The sequence below is a fragment of the Panthera leo genome, chromosome F2 (assembly GCF_018350215.1).
Source record: "Panthera leo isolate Ple1 chromosome F2, P.leo_Ple1_pat1.1, whole genome shotgun sequence".
NCBI classification, from domain to species: Eukaryota; Metazoa; Chordata; class Mammalia; order Carnivora; family Felidae; genus Panthera; species Panthera leo.
In genome coordinates, this window is record NC_056695.1 from 41,526,508 (window position 1) to 41,543,099 (window position 16,592).

General features: G+C 39.6%; 1 protein-coding gene across 15 annotated transcripts in view; it reads right to left on the minus strand.

Annotated features, from left to right (window-relative positions):
- Nucleotides 1–512: 512 nt before the first annotated feature.
- The window catches only part of TP53INP1 (tumor protein p53 inducible nuclear protein 1), a 155,002-nt gene continuing 138,922 nt past the window's right edge, over nt 513–16,592 (minus strand). For 14 of the 15 annotated variants that reach the window (XM_042923422.1, XM_042923415.1, XM_042923418.1 and 11 more), the window contains 3 exons: nt 10,564–10,823; nt 9,658–10,015; nt 513–5,353 (listed from right to left, as the gene is read on the minus strand). In XM_042923422.1, coding sequence (XP_042779356.1) covers nt 5,104–5,353; nt 9,658–10,015; nt 10,564–10,675 — 720 coding nt within the window. In that variant the 5' untranslated portion in view covers nt 10,676–10,823 and the 3' untranslated portion in view covers nt 513–5,103. Of the gene's footprint in view, nt 5,354–6,460; nt 6,499–9,657; nt 10,016–10,563; nt 10,824–16,592 lie in introns of all 15 variants that reach the window. The other variant, XM_042923423.1, reaches the window with a different exon arrangement.

Genomic DNA, 16,592 nt, shown 5'->3' on the forward strand with positions numbered 1-16,592 from the left:
TCTGTATTAAATTCTCTATTTGGGGACACCTGGGTGGCTCAGTCAGTTGAACATCTGACTCCAGCTCAGGTCATGATCTCACGGTTTGTGGGTTTGAGCCCTGTGTGGGGCTCTATGCTGACAGTTTGGAGCCTGGAGCCTGCTTTGGATTCTGTGTCTCGCTCGCTCTCTGCCCCTCCCCTGCTCACGCTCTGTCTCTCTCTCTCAAAATAAATGAACATTAAAAAAAAATTTTTTTTAATCTGTTTTTTTTTTTTTTTAAACACAGATTGGTCGGAAGGAAAGGTACTGGCTGGAAGTCATTCTCAAATTCATGTTCACTTAAATGTTCATGCATTTCAGGTGAAAAATTTTAACATACTAATTTTATACAAGTTTCAAAAACAGTATTTAAAGTGAATAGTAAACATATATTCTGGGCAAGTAAAACTAAACAGCAAGTAATTTCATTCAGTTGTATCTAGTTTTAAGGCTGATGACCATAAAGATAAAATAAGAGAATCAGACGAATGTGAAGTTAAAGAACATTTTATTTACTGACAGATTAAAAACCACAACTCCAAGTAGTGCAAAACGCACCACTGAACTCAATTACAAAGAACTGGTGTTAATACACAATGTTTAAGCAATGCTACACTTATTTTTGGCAAAGTGCTGTATTGTTTAGTCTGTGTATAAAACTGACCATCTATGAACCAATCAGTATAAAAAATTCTATAAAAACAAATTTAGACAGTGGCTCAAGAAAACAAGCTGCCATTTATGCATAGATGATGTACAGTATATAATCTAACCAAATGTCCCTTTTGAGTTTTCAAGTTGAAAAAAATCTGTGTTTAGGAATACATCAAGAAGGCACATAGTACAATCTACAATACTCTTCAGTCTCTATAACTGATGCCCTGTCTTTGAAAAGCAAATGTGTTCACAATTTTACTTGAGACAAAAAAACCAAGCCACTCAAAAAAGTAATAACAACACACAATTATTGATTAAAATTCCAAACTTCTGGAGGAAAATGCAACCAAAAAGCAAGCAAAAACCACTCATACACATCAAGCTTAGATACACACACATCTAGCTCCCCAAGTACTGATTTGGTTTTTAGAAGTCCATCTAGAAAACAAATACTAAAACTTCAGGCAAATACAGAGCAAAATGGGGCATTTAACAATTATACAATTAAAAAAATATGTTGTAAGGAAAATTCTAAACGATATATAAAACATCCACTGAAGCTGCCTTCCTTTGAATAGTAACCTCTCCTCCCCCATAAAGGATACTGTTGCAAAGAGAAAGAAATATCCTTATCTGTATGCTTTCCGGTCCCTCTTTCTCCACCCCAAACCACTGTAACTGGTGTCGTATTTCAAGTGAAATTGGTACGTGGCAAGGCTGACACCACTGAATTAGGTAGGTTTCCTAAATAAAGCATTTCATATAAAATTTTCAGCATTAAAATAAGTAGATAAGGATGCCATTGATAATGCATCAACATGGCTGACAGTGAAGCCATCCATGAGAACAGCCCAACTTTTAAAAGAATTTAGCCAGCATGAATGGGCCTTATAAAATGAAGATAGTTTTAAGGTAACATTACAAACATGCTAGTGTCTCCAGTACAAGGAGCAGTCTCTTAACTGATTCTAAAAACAAAGACACTTGGAAACTCTTAAACTTTCTCCACTAACCTATTTAAACTTCAATGTTTATCTTCTAGTTGGAGTCCTTCATTTTTTTGTTTGTTTGTTTACAATTCAAAGAAAAACAGGATAAGAAAGACACTCTTTTTTGTTCTTTTTTTCTCAAGATATAGAAAGACAATATATTTCCTTGAAGAAGAGGATAGCGAAAACACTTACATTCAATGAAGATGTAAAGATAACAAACCACTGTACTACACAGATTTGAGAAGGAAAAACAACAGGCGATGCTGAGCGCCCTCTCAAGTTTTCAGTAAACTGTGTTCTCACTAGAATCAAAGCACTGATAAAACAGAGAAGGTATGTAAACAGGAACAGCCTGCATGGGAACTGGGAAAATGTACAGGAAATTAATGTAGAAACAGCTCGCTGGAGTAGAAAGTCAAACATCCAATCACTGTGAACCTTTCTGTAAAAAAAATCCCCCACCTGCCCGGCCATATAAATGCATTGCCACAGAAGATAAATAATGCAGGGTTAATCTTCAGCTCACAGTGCAATACATAATTAGCGGAGAAAGAAAAAGTAACAAACATAGAATACACATTATAAAATGTTTTATTAATGAAAACACAAACTTTGAGAAACACGGTGCGTTATAAAAACTAAGGGACTCATCCATGAAGCACTGCTTGTGCACCACACATTCCAGACTTTTTCCAAGTAACGTTCTATATATTATCAGTTTAGAAGTAGAGCACTAAATTCGGAGGGGTCTTATTTCTCACTGCTTGAATTTTTAAGAAATATGCACTGAAGCACATTTATGTAAACCACTAATATTTACAAGAGCAAAAATAATAATTAACTTATAATAAATTGCATTTTGGCCATGTTTCAAGGAATACTTAACAGGTCAACATCATCCTGGTACCACACGTAGTAGATGCCAAACAAACCCCTAATGACCAAGAACTTCAAATGAATTACGTAACCACTTTCTTCCATTCTAACATGTGCCAATTTAAGACAGAAAACTTAGATACTGATACAAAAACCACAGTATGATATGACAGATGGCATGATAACCCTAAAAAAAATCCCAAGCCTGAAAGTATTTGTTTTCCAGGTATAAACCATAAAAAACTAGGTCCAGAGAAGGCCAGAAAAAAAGTCAATAACTGACAGAGATGTAGATGTATTTCAGGTATCAGGAAATTTGAAAAATAATAGTAAAAAAAAAAAAAAAATCCTAGCTATGTTATACACAAATCTGTTCATGCTGCCAAACAAATTCTCATGGCTGAACTTCTGTAGCTTGTGAGGTACTAACAACTTGCATGTAATATATGAAAAAAGAGACCCCCATATAGTCAGAGGCTTACATCCAGAAAACATTTAGCTGGTATATTTTCAAGTTACCAACATATGGCCCTAGAGACAGACACGATGTAAAACATACACACCTTCATGAAAACTCTACCTCACCTCTCAACTCTCGTAAACACAAATAGTAACAAAATAACTTCTAGCTCAGTTTGACAAAACTTTACAGACTTGGCCCCTAGTTAGAAAACAAATAAATAAAGGGGTGGTTCAAATGGAAAGGGAATAAGGAAAGCAGGCAGTCTAAACTCTTGTTCTAAAGAGACATTCCTGGCACTTCGTCACAGCCAGTGGAAGAACCACCTACCGCCACCATCTGACGATGCTGTGTGACGTCTTCCGCCTCCAAACTTCCCAGCCCTGGTCAGAAAAGAGCTCAGCTCTTCACTTGAAAAAGTCTCCCATAGTTCCCTGCATCCAGCTGCTACAGGGTTATTAGAAAATATAATACTTCACATAACTATATGCTGCTTTTTCCCTTGAAAACCTTGTATAGACATGTATTTACTTAATTAGGGTTGCAGAGGCATTGGAAAAATAAGCTCTTTGACCACAAAGGTGATACTACTGTTTGTCAGTAGAATGTGCTTTGGATTGTCTATGTTTAGTTTAGTTTGAGAGGAAATTGGTGAATGTGGATGGCTCAGCAAAACCCATCACAATCGCTAAAAAAATAAAGTGACCGGCTAGAGGTAAGATAGATTTTCTCTAAATGATAAATAACTGGCCTCCATGTGACTCGAGCCCTGAACCCTGGCCTCATTAGCACCAACACTCTGAAGAACAGTTGTGGCCCCACCCCCACCATCAGGTTCAGTAGAGAGGCCCCTGGGATTTCACACAAGGTTCAGTCCTGGACAGCCCACTTCCATCAGTACACAGTGCGCACAACGACCGTGAGGGAGGTAAATACTACTACTCCCCCATAGGTGGAGGAAACAGAGGCCAAAGTGGTTAAAGATTCTGCCTGAAGCCCGAGTTAGGGAAAAAAAAAAAAAGAGAACTCAAGGAAGCCAACCCGTCACTCTTCATCTAGATGCTAGGAAAAGTTGTCACCAGGAATTCCTTCTCAGCCTCGCTTGCCACCCAGCAGGGCAGGCTCCACAGCAGATGATCCGTCACCGTATCAGAAATACAAAGCCTACCTCTTTTTCCTTGGACAGTTATAAATAAGAAGTCACTAAAGTGCCTGGACAGGTACTTCTGAATTTACAGCTGATGTGAAGTGCCAAGTGGGCAGAGCCGGCAGGAAAGAATCCACACAAGTCAAATGGTGGACTAATGGGGTAGGTGGAGACATACATTTTCCCAAACACAATTTCACAGATCTGACGGATCCCCTCTGCATGTGAGACAGCGCTTCTGTCCCACGATCCTTGTAATGTCTCTGTACCACGTCACACAGTCACATCGGAATTACTGAAAGCACTGTTCACTAACACTTAATGTACCTGAATTCCAAAATGAACTGTATGGCTAATCTGGAAAAAAAAAAAAAAAACAAAACAAACCTGTACACACAGAAATATATCAAGTTTTCTTTCAAGAGAAAGTTCAGCCATAATTCCATTATATCCATGGCAACTATCACCTGTTAATGCTCATGTTAGTGTGTAAAAATGTATTCGCTATATACACAAAAGATTATCAAGTACTGGTCAATAAAGTGTATGGCTGACCCTGAGAATAAATTTTTGCTTACTCGAAATATTGATTAATACAAAATAAAATGAAATTGAAAGATGCCTATCCTCATACTTGGGAAGAAATGTCTTTAGAATGCTAACTCATATACACCTTAACAGATTTAAAGACATCCCAAAACACCAAACACTGTAACTGTATTGATATGTTTCCAAAAATATTCTGAAAAAATTTACAAAAAAGTAAATGTTAAAAGCAAGGCATTATGTGATACACAGCATGTAAATCTGGTTTTCAAGATAGTGTCTAAACACATTGATAAAACTATGTGATTGGTCATCAGTTGGCTGAAACAGCATCTTCATTGTCCGTACACATACATCCACACACATATGCACAAACCAAGAGAAACCAATCAACCTTGAAATTCTTAGTAATTGTACTGACGTGGGCAGGGCTGATGGACGGCCCAGCCACTGTGCTTGACTTGCCTAGAGTGGCAGTCCCTGGTAAGATTTTGGCGACGAAGGCTATTTCTGTTTAAAGACTGTCTTTCACTATGTTCTTTTATCCACTGGGAAGGGCGAAAGCTCTTGGGTTGTTCCAGAAAAGCTGTATGAGCAGCAAGAGCTGCAACATAGCAGTGAATGTGCTGCCCCATCTCATCCTGAGCTTCCACTCTGAAACAGAAAAACACGAGGATGCATTCAGTAACAGAGTACGTTATTCATGAACTTGAAGAAGTTACTTAGTGATTCAATTTGCCACACTGATTTGTGGTTGAAAGAGATCTTACTGTCTGATGGCTGACAGACAAGTTTATATTTTGTAACCACAATGACTGATAATGTTAGAAAGGAGAAACCACCTTTTCACAGAAATATGCCATATAATCCACAGCGGGGGTTGGGGGGGATTAAGTAGACTGTCTTTTAAAAAGTGCTTTACATTTTGAATGAATTTCAATTATGCAGCATTAGATAAGTTTTTCTGTGAGGAGAACTAACATTTACTGCATATCTGTATTTGCAAATATAATGTATTTAATTCTCGACATAATCTTAAAAGGAAAACATATTAATTCTCAAATTTTACTGATCAGGAAGCTGAGGCTCAACAACGATAAAGTCACAACTACTACCTCATACAACCAAGATTCTAATACAGGTCTTACTCCAAAGACTGTTATGAAGCAGGTTGACACTGGTGAACTATGCTAACTGCACCTTCACACGTTTTCTGTCTCTAAGTAACGGTTCCAGGAAATAAGCTGCAGGTCTCTATGTAATAGAAACATGCATAGAAAATTCTACTCATTTAACATTTTTATAGATAAAAAGCTACCTGCTTACTATAAAATTTATATCACAACAGGGCACAGTTTGGAATGGCATTTGCATAGAAATGTTACAAAGACCTGAGGAGAACATATCTTAAAATCCGGCTACAAACCATGTGGTTATTATCTGTCTTATATATTAAAAGCTAATTTAATAGGATAGATGTAAACTAAATTAACACATAACATGAAGAGTTTTAAGAGTTTTAGGGTTATTTTACACAACATGGGCAGTTATAAATTGTGGCTATAATCACTAGAGGAAAATGCTATTATTTTTTAAAGATTTTTAAAAAAATAGTAGAATTAAAGGGAATCACATTAAGAAACTAATAGAAAGAAGTTAATACAAAGAGAGCAGTTTTTAAAAGGTGGGCATTTTGAGTTCTTAACCTTCCTGTTCAGACTGATAACACATATCACACAGTCTCAAAGGGAATATACTTACTCTGTGCCAGTGAGTCTTATAAGCAGCTTTTCCTGGCCCTACAAATGTTAAATGGTGAACTATTAAATCACTAGTAAGATTTAAAATGCTACTTAATTTTACTGTTAGGACATGGTGCATTTTCTATATTAAAACTGGCTTACTATGGGTCATTAAAGGCACATGTATTACTTGAGATTATGATAGCACATAAACCTTCATAAACAATACTTATAAAGGTCAAAATGCAATAAAACACACACTCTGAAGCCCATCTACAGTAATTATGAAGCACCTTATTCTTACATGCTTTATGTAATGCTTTATGGTAATATTCCCAAGGATAGACAGGATGGAAGCAATCTAACTTCTGAAAGACATGATTTGTTTCCTGCTCAGAAAATACAGATATTTACTACATAGCCATCCTAATGTTGGTAACACCTGATCTATCTTGATTTAGTGGGCTTTTGTAAATAAGAATTTGAAATCCAGAAATAAAGATGTTAAAAACATTTAGTTTTTATAAAACTAAGATAGTTTGCAGTACTTTCCTATGTTCAGAAAGAATTCATATGAAGTTAAGGGTATTCTTTTGATCCTATATATATGGAAAAGCACATATTTGTTTAACTTTCTTACATGTTATACCAAAACATATAACAAGATATAAAAACAAACAAGATACAGACAATGAGCATAATGACTGCATCAAAACCTCAAACACATAACCAGACGCAGCACATGGTCTTGGACTGGATGCTTGTCTGGGCAAAACTAGGTGAAATATTCTGGGCTCTGGTGCAGAAAACAGAGTATAGTTTGGGTAGTAGATGAAATGAAATTTTACTGGGAAAAAAAAGGTGGAGACCATTGCCTAAAGAAGCAGATTACACAACTATATACAAGTATATACAACTTGATCCCTTTAGGTTAAAAATGTGTGTGTGTGTGTGTGTGTGTGCACGCGTGTACAAACTTGTGGGCATATAGAGAAAAAACCACCTGGAAGGATACACTCTAGGGTGTTAACAGCATCCATCTCTAGGTAGTACAAGTGTCTTTTTAAATTTTTTAATTTTTACATATTTGCATTTTCTAACTTCCTGCAATGCATATGTACTGCTTCTGTAATAATGTTATTTATAAAGTGCTGTATATACATACACACATGCTTTAAACACTGAGAAGTAAGTACACAAATCCCAGTAAGTTTATAGTGACTATTAATCATGGGAAACTCTTGAGTCCAATTCCACAGAGGTGAGATCAGAACCAGGTGGGAAGGATTTCTAAGAAGTGAAGAAATTAATTTGAATAGACTATATGGCAATTTAATCAATACCATGTCTAAAAAATCTCATTTTAAATTTTTGTTGAAATGCCTGAGACACTGATCTCTTGATAAACTTACAGCATTGAACAAAGTGCCAGTTAAAGTAACATTTCCCATCAAAGATCTTACCCAGTACAAAGCCTGGGTAACTATATAAGCAAATTATTTTTCAATTTGGTAAAGGATATGTTTATCCTCATAGAAGATGACGAGATTATCTACAATATTAAGACTTATGAGTGCAGCAAACTCTGGTAAAGTTAAATTAATGAGCTGCCCGGGTTTTGTTTATTATCTGGCAAACAGGAAATAGTAGAAAATATATACAATGATCCAGTTAGTCAAGGTAGAGCCTGGACAATCTAAAAAGAGGCCCTTTGGACTACAGGACTAACTACAGGAACATTCTGAGCTGCTCCAAAGATTCCAATTCACCTGTAGCCTTAACAGGTATTTAGAGAATTAAGTCGGTACCAACATCACCAAAACATCGTAATACCACAGGCACAGCTCACTACCATGCATCATGACTAGCCAGAATTCGAGCTGATTAACAAGGCCATAGACTTTATTTTAGCAGGTGGGAGCAATCTTGAAAATGCTCGCTGGATAAAGGTATTTCTGTAAGTTTGCTTGGGAACATGTCAATCTTTATTGACAAGGTACTCTCTCCCTGAACCTTTCCAAGCCCTCAACCCATCTGCCATTCAAACAGAGCCTTTCAGACCCCTTGAACTCCACACAACAAAAAAGTATTGTTTGGGTATGAAGCCTTTCCTCCGTAAGACAGAAAACTCATACTTGAGATCTGCCAGGTTTTTGAGGTTAAGTGACATTTGATGCAACCCAGTTAAGACCACTTGGAAGAAAATAAGAGTTTTATTTTAAGATATACTATTCTTGTTGAATTTGATACACCAAATAACTCAGTGTATAAAGTGCCAGAGTTATATTCTAAGACACTTAGCAGAAATGCTAGTCTTTTCTTTCTGGTCACCAGCAGAGTACGGGTGTGTGTGTGCGTGTGTGTGTGTGTGTGTGTGTGTGTGTGTATAATGTTTATTTATTTTTGAGAGACAGAGACAGAGAGTGGAGGGGTGGGGGCAGAGAGAGAAGGAGACACAGAATCTGAAGGAGGCTCCAGGCTCTGAGCTGTCAGCACAGAGCCCGACACGGGGCTCGAACTCACAGACCGTGAGATCATGACCTGAGCCGAAGTCGGCCGGCCACTTAACTGACTGAGCCACCCAGCCGCCCCAACCAGCAGAGTACTATAAATGCAACAGTTCTGCATTATATAATTGGGGCTGTATTCTAATGAATTTTTTTGAAAATGTAAAATGAACACTTTTTTTTATACCATCTACTACCTTGTGCACTATAGACATGCCTTCATAAATCTCTAATATTACTCTGCATCTTCTAAAAAATTAGCTTCAAGTTGTAGTAGAAACAAATAAAATGCATGCCGAACAGACTGCCCATGGACAGAATAAAATACAGTTGGCCCCTGAGCAACTCAGGGGTTAGGGGCACCAGCCCCTGTGCAGTTCAAAATCTATGTACAACTTTGGACTCCCCAAAAACTTAACTGCGAATAGCCTACTGCTGACTGGGAAGCTTACCAATAACATTAACGGCCAATTAACACATATTTTGCATGTTATATGTATTACCTGCTGTGTGCTTACAATAAAGTAAGCCAGAGAAAAGAAAATGTTAAGAAAACCATAAGGAACAGAAAATACATTTACAGTACTGTACTGTGTTCATAAAAAAAAAAAAAAAGAAAAAAGAAAAAAAGAAAAACAACTCTGTGTATAAGTACACCCATGCGGTTCAAACCCACGTTGTACAAGGGTCAGCTGCACTTACAACGTACCTGGGGCTACTTGGGTTATGAAATTCATCAGCCCCACAGCTGGCCTCACTGACAGCAGGGCAGGAGTTATGCACAGCATAGACAGACATGCTGGGATGTTCGATGAGAAGGTTTTCCATAGGACTGGTTTCCACCTTGAGAGTGGTTAATCCACCTGCAGTAAAACATGGGGGAGGGGTGATAAACCAGCTCTCCTCCATTGGACAGGACTCAAATTGGAGGAAGCAGGAATCGCTTGTATCAGCCAAGCACTCAAGAGATGCAGGTAAACAGGAAAAGACTGAAGGGTGCTCAGTAGGTGACTCTTCACTGATGTCTTCTTCTTCATCTTCTGCTGCTGAGAAACCAGTGCAAGTGTCTACATCACAGTCCACATACGTTGGTGAAGTCCCACGGGAGGATGGGCATCACAATGACAGCAGATTGAGAGCACAGAAAAAGAAGAGATGATACTGTTAGCTGATGTTCACATTTCTCCTTTCATTTAGGTCAGACACAAAAGCATCTACATTCACTCAATGATTATAAAAGAACTTCTGAGCACCTAGTGTGTGTGTATGTGTGGTGTATCACTGCATCAGATGTATTACGGTGGCTTTGCAGGAGACGATTTTTCTATCCTGCTAAAGTAAACATGATGAGCAATGTGGGTTACAAGGATTTCCTATTAAAGTGCATCTGATCTGAGCAGGGTATGAGAGTTGCAAAACTGGAAGATCTGACGTCAATCAACTTCACTGACTGATTATCTGGCACAGGATGTTTCCTGCAATTATTTTAGACAAATTCTTGCTTATTTACTTTAAAGGCTTAAAAACCTTCAAAGTTACTGGTTTACTTCTGCAAAAACTCAGATGCAAGAGTTTCCATTTTTGCTGTGATGATTAACTGCTGAGAATACCTTACCTATGAAGTCAACAAGAATCCATTCATCATCTTCTTTCTCACTAAATTCTGGTTCTTGATTGGAAGAAGTATTGACTTCGCCCACAAACATTTTATTCAGTCTCTGGAACATCGTTAAGGCAAGATTGAGACTTTGGCGGGATGTCTTTATAGCTGAGATTTCAAAACACTGTCTTCAGTCAGCCTGATGGCACGACAGGAGATTAAAGTGCACGAGGTGCTTATTCAACTTAGGTGGGAAGCAAGAAGAATCATTATCCCTAAAATAAAACAGGAAAAGAAGGTTATTTCAAATCAGTATATATTTATATAATATGTGTGTGTGGTTTTAAAAGCATGTGCCCACACACACACGTGCACACCCCTCTAGAAGAAAGCTCATGCCTTAGTCTACAGTTACAGCCGTTCCCTTCCAGCAGGCATCAAACACAAGAAATGCAGTACCTTTCATCTATAAACCATTATGAATTGAGTTCTCAATGCAACCTGTGAACATCTTACATGTGAAATGAAAGGCTCTTTTCCACATCTGTGCTTTTATAAGGGATCAATCTGAATTATGTATTTCAAGGTGACATACTCCTTTCCCGTAAGAAGAGAAAAACTAGATACTAACGGTCTTGCTATATGATATTCAACTGCCCCGAAGCTGCCAAAGGAAGGCTGCAGCAGGGCCAGATGTCTGCCATGTTTCCCTGGCTCATTTTCTCTTCTGTTCTGTTCTTCTACAGGGCTGCAAGCAGACCCAATTCCATTTAAAATCAGTAGGTACAGCATGATTTGGCCTTCAAAACAATTTCTACAGCTGGCACAGGGAAATTTATGCCATAGAAAACTGAGGACGACAGCAACTAGAACTGGAAACCATTCACCGCGTGGTGGCAAGCAGGAAGGTGTTGTAGTCAGTGTGCCTGGGTTCAAATGCCGTCTCTGCTGCTTTTGCTCTGCGCGAGTTAGGAAGTTACACTACTTCAGCTGGCAATAGTTCTACCTCATGGAGTTCTGTGAGTTCTAAATGAGGAACTCCAGGCTTGTCTGATCTTATTCCAGAAATCCAGATTTATATATCCATTTCTCCCTGGTTACTTGATAGGCATATCAATCCTAACACATACCAAAGAGAACTTTTAATTATTTCCCCACAAACTTACACTGTCCTTCTTTCTCTTCTCAGCAAGGAGAAGCAGCAGCACCCAGCGGTTACCCTTGACTCCTTCCACTCCCTACCCAACCCCTCAACCAAATTCTCACCAAGTCCTGTTGACTCTAGCTGAGCATGTGCCTCAAATCTGCCCACTTCTTGCCACCACTTTTATCCTAGTTGAAACCAATCTGGTGTCCCTTTGGACTTTGCCAATCACCACCTCCTAGATGGTCTCCCTGACCCCACTCTTGTGAAATGAGATAATGCAGGCAACCTACTTAGCAAGGCACTTGGCACAAATTCTCAGTCAGTGTCAACTATTATTCTACAAATATTTACTGAGTACGTATCATGCATCAAGCAGAGTGCTAAGCACAGGGGAAGACAGGTAATGTGATGAATGCCATGGAAAAAGTACTGAGTGTTCCTCAGATCTACACAGGTAGACGTCAGGAAGGATTCCTGCAGTAAATTACTTTGATCTGGAGTGGTTGAGAAGATCAAGAATGGAGGAAGGGGGAGAAGGAACACCGGAAACCTGCAGATGAGTGAGAATGTGGCAGCTTCTGTATGGCTGAAGATCCAGATGGACAGGTGTGAGAGCGCGCTAGGGGTGCTAAGAAGGAAACAGATCCTGTAGGACCATGTAAGCCAGAAATGAAAAGTCAAGGATGACCCAGGTTTATGGCTTGGCCAACTGGGGAGATGGCAGGACCATTTAGTGGAAGAGGCATACTGCAGAAGGCATAGGCTGGGCATCTTGGACAAGCTGAATTTGGGCATCTGCAAGTCATGAACCTGGAGATGTCTAGTAGACTGCTAGATATAGGGCTCTGGAGTTCAAGGGCATGGTCTCAGCTGGGGGCACTGATTTGGGAGTTGTCAACAAAAGGGAGTGACAGAAACCATGAGTAGATGAGACCATCCAGGGATAGTGAAAAGCATCTTCCTAAATGATACTCTTTCTCACCAGCATCAGCCTTGAATCTAACTTCAGACTCTTGACATTTCACTTTCTTTTATTTATTTATTTATTTATTTATTTTGAGAGAGAGAGAGAGAGACAGAAGGCGAGCACACACGCAAGCATGTGTATGCACACGAGTGGGGGAGGGGCAGAGAGCAAGGAGACAGAATCTTAAGCAGGCTCCACTCTCAGTACAGAGCCTGATGCGGGGCTTGATATCACGACTCTGAAATCATGACCTGAGCCAAAATCAAGAGCTGGATGCTCAAGCAAAGGAGCCACCCGGGCGCCACGACCCTTCTTCACTTTCAAACAATCATCATTTTTAGCAGTACATGTAGTTACAATCTGTATTTGATGAGATTCTTGGTTGAATTCTTTATGTGCAAATGGGAGTGCTACAACTGTTTGGCATGCTACTACGAATGTGTAATACTACGAGTGTGTGTTCAAATAAATGACATCTGAGCACTGTTGTGGTCACAATCCATCATCATCAGCCATTAATTATTAAAAGAGAGTCAACAGGAAATGTTACTTGCATAACCAGTCTTCCTGAAAGCCTTCTGGAAAGCAGCAGGGCCAAACCATGAAGGCTGGAGCTCTAGTACAGAATTCAAATTCAGCTTTATGTTCCATGTAAAAGAAATTAGGAGAAAAGTGGGCTTGTGTAGTTTGCTGGACCTACTACTGTGGTGTAGGTGATGAGCTACCACAAGTTCTGACATAAGTAAAGGTTTTGAGCACGTAAGTGAGGAGGGAAAAAAAGATACTTAAAAAATCCCCCCTTATCTTAAATTACAAAGGCATACATTGGTCCCAAGTACAATTCTGTGTCTGCTGAAATAGTTGAGAGAATAATCCCAATTCTCCAGAGTATAGGGCTGACTGCAGGCCCTGCATCAGCTAGGAAGGCAGAGCTGCTGGGCAGGAAGCAGAGCACCTCACAAGAAAACCCCTGCTCATCCTGAGTGAGCACCGTGTTCCCCCAAGAGCGATGTCACATCAGGGTAACTTAACAGGGCCCAGGCCAGTTAGTTAGGTGGCAGCGAGAAGGCAGAGAACAATGCTGGGGCCACGGTGGTCGGGCAGCTAGCTGCAGGTTCCTGACTGCAAACTGCGCTCCTCTAGCTCCAGCTCCAAACCCATGTGATGGAAGCCAGCTTACGCCTGGAACATATACAATTCTGCCACAGGAAAGGTGTCTCTGGAGGAACTTTCCACAGGGCAGCACAAGTCAATTTTCTTTTGGTTTCCTGAAGTCAGTGGCTGCCTTAAGATATCCCCTATTTCCTGCAAGAGCAACCATCCGTGGGTGGGCAGAGTATTCAGGAGCCCAGCCAGGCAAGGGAAGAGCTCATTCTCATCTGTCCTGAGTCAGAGCTGGTATTTACATGACACACCTTTTGAAGCCTGCGGGCAGGACACAGAGTCGTCTTAGGGAAGGAGTGCTGGCCTGGGCCCCAGCAGTAGGGGGTTCTGGCTTTCCCTCTACCACAGGTGGCTCAGACTAAACAATTTAGCCCTCCTGAGCCTCAGTCTTACCACTGGAAAAATGGATCACATCTTTACTCTCTCCACAGACTCTAGCACAATGAAGAAGTGGGGTTGGGCTAACTATGCAAAGTTCCTTTACCCTGCTTTCTGTAGGTGTCACAAAGGAAAAGGAGCTGTCGGGAGAGACCCCAACATGCTAGAACGGTTCGTGAGGTGGCTGCAAGGCACCCTGGGTGGATGAACACTTGAAATATGACTTGTATGACCAAAAAACTGAATTTCAAATTTTATTTAATTTTAACCCATTTAAAATTCAAATTTGGAAGTTGACAATTGAGCTATTCTTGGAAAAAATTCAAGTATGTTCAGAACAATTGATTAAGCATGTCCAATGAAATTTTTACATGTGAATTAAGATGTGATATAGGTTAAAATATATACCAGAGTATATTTAAATTTTTTTTTAATCTTTATTTTTGAGAGACAGACAGAGTGTGAGCAGGGGAGGAGCAGAGAGAGAGGGAAACACAGAATCAGAAGCAGACTCCAGGCTCTGAGCTGTCAGCACAGAGCCCTATGCGGGGCTCGAACTCACGGACCATGAGATCATGACCTGAGCTGAAGTTGGACACTCAACTGACTGAGCCACCCAGGCGCCCCTACCAGAGTATATTTTAAAGACTTAATACCCCCTCAAAAAGAATGTAAGATAGCTCAATAATTTAAACAGGGTGCCTAGGTGGCTCAGCCAACTCTTGTTTTTTGACTCAGGTTCTCACAGTTTGTGAGTTGAAGCCCCACATAGGCTCTGCACAGATAGCATGGAGCCTGCTTGGGATTCTCTCTTTCCCCCCTCTCTCTGCCCCTCCCCCTCCCTCTACTCTCAAAATAAAGAAATATTTTAAAAAATTCAAACATACATGTAATTCACATTACATATTATACTGGACAATGCAGTTCTAGAAAAATCTCTCCAGAATCTTGAGAGCCTATCCTGCTGACGACCCAGGGACCGTCCCTCTCCAGTCTCTGCTATTCTTCACCTTGGCTCCTGCCCAGGAATGGAGGCTCTTGATGGGCCTGGTTCTATGTGAAGCCGTAAGTCAAAGCAGAACTTCAGACTTCACTCCTCACTACATGTCATAGACTTTTTAAAAAATTTTAAGTTTTTAAAAGGTAAACCCCCAACATGGGGCTCAAATTCATCCTGAGATCTAGTTGGATGCTCTACTGGACTGAGCCAGCCAGTCACCCCTGTTGTGGACTTGTTGATATTTACAACTCTAGGGCAATGGATAAAACTAAAATGAGAATTCCAGAGAAAGAAGTTGTCCTAAGAGGACAAATTTACAAATAAAATTCTGGAATTCAGCAAAGAGGGAGGGGCAAAGAAGACTGGTAAGGTAGTACTGCTGTTTGAGGCATGTGCAAGCTTTCCACACGATAACTAACCAACCTCAGCCAACCTGCCAGGGCAGTTTCATCCCAGTGGAGAAAAGAAACAAAGTATCTGGGCACCAGCATTTTAAGAAGGCAGCTTTGTCCCTGTCTCACTCACTCACTTACTCACTCACACTCACTCTCTCTCTCTCTTTCTCTCTCTCTCACACACACACACACACGTCTTTTTCCTTATAAAATTAACTACATTATAGGAAGTTTGGAAAATAAATAAGGAAAACAATTATTCCACTGCCTTGTTACAATCACTGTTGGTGTATTATGCATTTCCTTCTAGCTTCTTCTACACATAAGGTTTCTTTTTACCATAAAGTCTAGTGAAGGCACAATGCTGTTTCCTGCTTTGTTACTTAACATTTTATCATTAATGTTTTTCATATTATTACATGAGTTAGAAATGCTCAGTGGGCAGAAAGGTGGTTTAATACCTTTAAGTTTAATACTTAAGAGGAAGAGCATTCTAGTTCGAGAACTCAGAAAAGGCGTTGCTAGTCTAGAAGAGCTTGTTAGTATAATTTATCTTATTTTTGAGACAGGCAAACAACCAACAGGTAGTGTGGCTCTGGAGTTACCCTGCTGTGTATGAAATCTTGGCTACGCTACTTGCAACTTGTATGAAGTTAAGATATTTAGTAACCTTTTGGTGCCTCAGTTTTTTCATCCCTAAAATGGAGAAGATAGTGCCATGTGAGGATTAAGTGTGTATCCCTTAGAATAGAGCCTGCCACATAGCAGGCAGCCAGTAAGTATTAACTCAGAATATGAAATATAACTTGGAATATTTAACTCCATTCCATGCCAGCTGTGTGACTGTAAGCCATTTAGCACCTTTGGGTCAGAATGCCTTTATCTACAAAATGTTTATATAATAATTACAGCTACAATCTACTGAATACTTGTGATATATAACAGTGAGTTGAGGTACTTATTTGTCACATTTTACTAATAAGGAAACTAGGC